This window comes from Somniosus microcephalus, chromosome 2, assembly GCF_052327205.1.
Source record: "Somniosus microcephalus isolate GS21.2 chromosome 2, FLI_Smic_1.0, whole genome shotgun sequence".
Lineage (NCBI taxonomy): Eukaryota > Metazoa > Chordata > Chondrichthyes > Squaliformes > Somniosidae > Somniosus > Somniosus microcephalus.
In genome coordinates, this window is record NC_140988.1 from 380,838,718 (window position 1) to 380,845,948 (window position 7,231).

A 7,231-nucleotide genomic window follows, 5' to 3' on the forward strand; every position below is an offset into this window, starting at 1 on the left:
TTAAACCTCCCTAAGTGTCTGTTAATTTTTTCCTTGATTATTGTTTCTAAAACTTTACCCACCATTGATGTTAAACTGACCGGCCTGTAGTTACTAGGATTGTCCTTACACCCTTTCTTGAACAATGGTGTCACATTTGCCACTTTCCAATCCTCAGGTGCCTCCCCCCGCATCTAGGGAAGATTGGAAAATTATGGCAAGCCCGTCCACTATCTCCTCCCCCAATTCCCTTAGCAACCTGGGATGCAAACCATCTGGACCAGGTGACTTGTCCACTCTAAGCATACCCAGCCTTTCTAGTACATCTTGTCTATCAATTTTCACCCCTTCCATTGATTTTACCTTTTCCACTTGTACCGATATTTTGTCAGCATCCACCTCCTTAGTAAACAACGATACAAAGTACTCATTGAGTATTCTAGCCTTGCCCTGCGCCTCTAAGTATACATCACCTTCTTTGTCCCTAATAGGCCTATGAACTTCTAGAATGCATTTGCTAAGGTTCCACTTAAGAGATTATTGGCAAAATTGAGAGTGCATGGAATTGGGGGAAACCTTGTGACATTGGTAGTTAATTGATTGGGAGGTAGGAGACAGAGTGTAGGGATAAAGGGAACATCCACTGATTGGGATGTGACAAGTGGTGTTCCTTCAGTGATCTGTACTGGGGCCTCAGCTTTTCACCATAGATATCAAGGACGTGGATGAAGGAGTAGAGAGTTGTATATCCAAGGTTGCAGATGACACTAAGTTCGAAGACACAGTAAGCTGTGTAGATGGGAACAGGAAGTTACAAAGGGGCAAAAACAGATTCAGTGTGAGGGCAAATCATGGCAGATGGAGTTCAATATGGGGGAGCTGGGAGGCCATCCACTTTGGACCCAAGAAAGACAAATCGTAATATTTTATTAGTGGCAAAAGCGTCGGAACTGTGGAGGAGTGAAGGAATCTGTGTATCCAGGTACACAAATCACTAAAAGCTAGTGCACAAGTACAAAAAATAATCAGAAAAGCTCATGGAATGTTGGCCTTTATCTCCCGGGGTCTGGAATACAAAGGGTTGGAAGTTTTGGTCGCCTTATCTGAGGAAGGATGTTCTTGCCATGGAGGGAGTGCAGCGAAGATTCACCAGGCTGATACCTGGGATGGCAGGAATGAAGTATGAGGAGAGATTGGATCGATTGGGCTTATACTCGCTGGAGTTTAGAAGAATGAGAGGGGATCTCATTGAAACTTATAAAATTCTAACAGGACTAGACAGTCTAGATGCAGTAAGGATGTTCCCGATGGCCGGGGAGTCCAGAACCAGGGGTCACAGTCTAAGGATAAGGGGTAGGCCATTTAAGACTGAGATGAGGAGGAATTTCTTCACCCAGAGAGTGGTGAACCTGTGGAATTCTCTACCACAGAAGGCAGTGGAGGCCAATTCATTAAATATATTCAAGAAGGAGTTGGATATATTTTTTAAGGCTAAAGGGATCAAGGGGTATGGGGAGAAGGCAGGGACAGGGTACTGAATTTGGATGATCAGCCATGATCTCATTGAATGGTGGAGCAGGCTCGAGGGGCCAAATGGCCTCCTCCTGCTCCTATCTTCTATGTTTCTAAGTCCTGTTCCAGCTGTACCGAGCTCTGGTCAGACCCCATCTGGACACTGCGTTCCGTTCTGGGCCCCGCCCCTCGGGAAGGATCGATTGGCCTCGGAGGGGGAGCAGCACAGATTCACCAGAATGATACCGGGGCTAAAAGGGTTAAATTATAAGGACAGGTTGCACAGACTGGGCTTGTATTCCCCTGAGTTTAGAAGGTTGAGGGGTGTTCTGAACGAGATGTTTAAAGTGGTAAAGGGATTGGAAAGGGTAGATGGAGAGAAACTGTTTCCTCTGGTGGGAGGAATCCAGAACAAGGGGGCAGAACCTTAAAATTAGTTCAGGGGTGATGTCAGGAAGCACTTCTTCACACAAAGGGTATTGGAAATCTGGAACTCTCTCCCCCCAAAAGGATGACTGTGGATGCTGGGATGTCAATTGGAATTTTCAAGACTGTGATAAATAGATATTTGTCAGGTGAAGGTGTCAAGGGATATGGAGCAAAGGTATATGGAGTTAGGTCGCAGGTCAGCCATGATATTATTGAATGGCGGAACAGGCTCGAGGGGATAAGTGACCTACTCCTGTTCCTATGGTCATTTACCTCATTGCTGCTTTTCTGCCCTCGCTGTGAGCACTTTGGCTCCGCGTTTCCTACATTACAACATTAACAACTTCCAATTATAGAGCGCCTTTAACGTAGTAAAACATCCCAAGTCGCTTCACAGGAGCATTATCAACACATTTTGACACTGCGCCACATAAGGAGATATTAGGGCAGGCACAGGGGAACACCACCACCTCAAAGTTCTCCTCCAAGTCAAACACCATCCTGACTTAGAAATATATCGGCCGATCCTTCATCGTCGCTGGGTCAAAATCCTGGAACTCCCTCCCTAACAGCACTGTGGGAGCACCTTCACCACACGGACTGCAGCGGTTCAAGAAGGCGGCTCACCACCACCTTCTCAAGGGCAGTTAGGGATGGGCAATAAATGCTGGCCTTACCAGTGATACCTACATCCCATAAACGAACTTGATGAGCCGAATGGCCTCCTGCTGTGCTGTTATGACTCTATGGGGGAAAAATTCAGTTGTTTGCGCCTCCCGTTAGCGCCTTAAGAGGGCGCTAATGTGGTGCAAATCAACTAGCGCCCGGGCGCGGCGATGTTTGCGCCACTCATGAAATTAACTAGACATTTTGCGGCGGCACTAAACACTACCGCCACGATCTCCTGCGCTGGCAGATTGTGACATCAGTTGAGTGCGCAACGCCCCGTTAGCGCCCCGGACCGGATATTGAGTGGCGTCCCCTGCCTTACCGCCTGCCGTTAGCAACGACAGGTTGAGGGGAGCGTTATGCTGTCAGAAAGGGACTGGGGGAGCGCTATTTAAAGGCGACCGCTTCCTGCCTTTTTTTGTCGGTGACATTTTTGCACCACGCATTCTGAGAGAGAGAGAGAGACTTCTGGAGAGATTCAACGCTGTGTGAAGGAGTTTTGAGTACTGAGCAGCACTTTGCGGGTTTATTTTGATTTGCCCTTCCTTGCTTCGCCAGCGCTCTGAGGTAGCGCCTCGCTCCTCGGCCTTTGCGCCTTAAGACAGGTGTGAAGCGCCTGATTTAGCGCTCCAATCACCCCCAAGGGCGATAAAAGCCAAGTTTGCCGTCGGAGGTGATAATTAGCGCCAGGCGCTAAACTTTGCGCACGGCTGATAATGGCGCCCCAAACGGGGCGATACTGAATTTTTCCCCCGATGACTCTATGACCAAATGCTTGGTCAAAGAGGTAAGTTTTTAAGGAGGGTCTTAAAGGAGGAAAGAGAGACAGAGAGGAGGAGAGGTTTAGGGGGGGAATTCCGGAGCTTAGGGCCCAGGGAGCTGAAGGCACGGCCACCGATGGCGGGTCATTGAAAATCAGAGGGCCAGAATTGGAAGAGTGCAGCGATCTGAGAGAGTTGTAGGGCTGGAGGAGATTACAGAGATAGGGAGGGGCGGTCATGTTTTCTTTACTTCTCCGAATATGGGTCATGCTGCCAGGGCCACATTTATTGGGGTGGGGAATTAAGATTTAACTGTGGGTCTGGAGTCACGTATAGGCCCAGACTGGGTAAGGACAGCAGGTTTCCTTCCCTAAAGGACATGAGTGAACCAGTTGGGTTTTTTGACAATTCGACAGCTTCATGGTCACTTTTACTGACACCAGCTTTTTATTTCCAGATTTTATTAAAAAACTGAATTCAATTTCTTAAATGGCTACGGTGAGATTGGAACTCACACTCTCTTATTTTGTTGGTCCAAGCCATTGAATTCAGTAACATAATAATTACAGTACCGTAGCCAGCGATGGTGCAGTGTGCTGCATCTCCTTGTGGCATTTTAAAAAAATGAAACCTGACCCTGCTATCTCAATTCTGAGCCCATCTTCTTCTTTATTACAGGTGAAGGTGTGGTTCCAAAACCGGAGGACGAAATACAAGCGGCAGAAGTTGGAGGAGGAGGGGCCCGACTCCCAGCAGAAAAAGAAAGGCTCCCATCACGTGAACCGGTGGAGGTTGGCGACCAAACAATCCAGCCCCGAGGACATAGACGTCACCTCGGAAGACTAGCGAGGGAGAACAGAGGGGGGGAAGGAAGGGGAGGAAGGAGGGAGGGACATCTAAAGGGACTTACACGAAAGCACGAACATTTCCAACCAGTGCGAGGAGGATGGGGAAATCTTCTAAACAAGTTTTGGAGAATAAAAATGACAACAACACATCGACAATCATGGGAAACCTTGAACAAGACTTTGTGGAGACTGAATCTGAAAAGAATATGCACTTCAGGATGTAGTTGGCAGACAGTGACACTTCTCCAGTGACATTTAACCATCCGCTGTAAATATATATATATATTATATTAAAAATTATCTGAAAGAATAAACTTTTTTTATTTATTTGATGTCCCTTTTTTGCAATGGTAACTCTTCAACTTGTCATGAGGGGACGAAGGCTGCGAAGATTGAAATTGTTTGTCCCCTCAGGCGGTGAATATGTGTTTTGTGGGTGTCCAGATGAACGGGTCGACAAGGGGACGTGCTGGGAGGTCGTTGCCGTTTTCAGGGAGCGAGCTGGTTGTTTTCTGCTGCACTCCAAAGAAAATTTATTGTATAAATCATCAGTGCATCATGACAGTGTCACGAGTAAGTGATGTCACGGGTGTCAAAGGTCAATACACAAGAAGAGTAGAAGCCGTCAGCGGCTTTCTCAACTGATCACAGCTCCTTACAATGTCCCCGCTCCCCCTCCTGAAGGTGCTGATTCTCACTGGGTTCCACGGGTACCGAACCCCTTCCAGCAACTCATCCACGTGGCCATTCTACCTGTGTGAGGTTTGACAGTGACAGACAGCCTGATCTGTCCTCAGCTCACTCACTGACACTCACTCACACACACATTGACACACACACGCACACATGCATACACACACTGACACACAGAGACACACACAGACACACACTCACACACAGACACACACACTGACACACACAGAGACACACACACACTGACACACATACTGACACACACACACACACACTGACACACACAGACACACACACTGACACACACACGCATACACACACTGACACACACAGAGACATACACTGACACACACACTGACACACACAGACACACACTGACACACACACTGACACACACACTGACACACACAGAGACACACACAGGGACACACACAGACACACACACTGACACACACAGAGACACACACAGACACACAAACTGACACACACACGCATACACACACTGACACACACACTGACACACACAGAGACACACACACTGACACACACACACATACACACACTGACACACAGAGACACACAGACACACACTGACACACACACTGACACACACTGACACACAGAGACACACAGAGACACACACAGACACACACACGCATACACACACTGACACACAGAGACACACAGACACACACTGACACACACACTGACACACACACTGGCACACACAGAGATACACACAGACACACACACTGACACACACACACATACACACACTGACACACACACAGACACACACACACACTCACATACTGACACTCACACACACACACTTACACTGACACATACAGACACACACTCACACAGTCTCACACAGAGACACACACACACAAACACACATTCACACACTGACACACACAGAGACACACTCATACAATGACACACACACACACTGACACACATGCACACACATACTGACACACACGCACTCACACACACTCACACTGACACACATTGACACACACACTCACACACACACACACACACACACACACTCTCACACACACACACACACACTCTCACACACACACACTCACACATACAGACTCTGACACACAGACACTCACACATTCACACACACACACACATACACTCACACTCACACTCGCACACACACACACTGACACACACAATCACACATACAGACTCTGACACACAGACACTCACACTCACACACACTCTCACACACTCACACTCACACTGACACACTGACACAAACACACATACAGACTCTGACACACACACTCACACACACACACATACAGACTCTGACACACACACTCACACACTCACACACATACAGACTCTGACACACACACTCACACACTCACACACATACAGACTCTGACACACACACTCACACACTCACACACATACAGACTCTGACACACACAGACACAGACACTCACAAACACAGTCACACAGACACAGACACTAAAACTCGCAAGTACACTTTTCAACGAGGGCCCACTGGGTCAGTGATCGGGAGTGGGGATCCCTGGCTGATTGCCCCCTCTCCCCAGTCCACTGAGGCTGAGATCCGCGGGGCTTCCTCAAGAAGTGAATTTGGTTGATTCTGGGCTTTGTGATTTTGGGAGGGCAGAGACTCGGAGGAGATTTACTCCATCCCGTTTCTCTTTATTCCGGCCCCTGTGGGGAGTTCTCCCGTCACAGGATCAACTCCTTAGGAAAAGGTGAAAACCCAACACACCTCTGGTGAGGCTGGTCAAGAAGTAGGCCTTTCGCTCTGAACTCAGAATCTCTCCCACCTCTCCACGAGCGGACTGTAAATATCTGTGATGTAGTTTGATGATTAAGAATTGATGTGTGCTTCAGAAAGTTAAATATAATTATTTTGCTCCCCCCTGCATTCTTTGCCACCTCAGTACATGAATAAAGGCTTGCGATATTTCCTAAACTGTTGTTGAGTGATTTGCTGTTGCCTTAAGATGTTTCTTTCTGTCAGTTCTCTCCTCCAGGATGCTGACTTGTGCACCAGTCACTGAAGGTAAGCATGCAGGTGCAGCAGGCGGTTAAGAAGGCAAATGGTATGTTGGCCTTCGTAGCGAGAGGGTTTGAGTACAGGAACAAGGATGTCTTGCTGCAGTTGTACAGGGCCTTGGTGGGACCACATCTTGAGTATTGTGTGCAATTTTGGTCGCCTTATCTGAGGAAGGATGTTCTTGCCATGGAAGGAGTTCAGCGAAGATTCACCAGGCTGATACCTGGGATGGCAGGAATGACGTATGAGGAGAGATTGGGTCGATTGGGCTTATACTC

The 7,231-nt window shown here is 47.8% G+C and overlaps 1 protein-coding gene across 1 annotated transcript in view; it reads left to right on the plus strand.

Moving 5' to 3' along the window:
- LOC147123788 (homeobox protein EMX1) overlaps positions 1-6,860 on the plus strand; it is a 228,359-nt gene extending 221,499 nt beyond the window's left edge. Inside the window, exon 2 of the mRNA XM_085976027.1 lies at positions 4,029-6,860. Within this exon, the coding sequence (XP_085832153.1) occupies positions 4,029-4,196 (168 nt within the window). The 3' untranslated portion in view covers positions 4,197-6,860. The remainder of the gene's footprint in view (positions 1-4,028) is intronic.
- Positions 6,861-7,231: the final 371 nt, after the last annotated feature.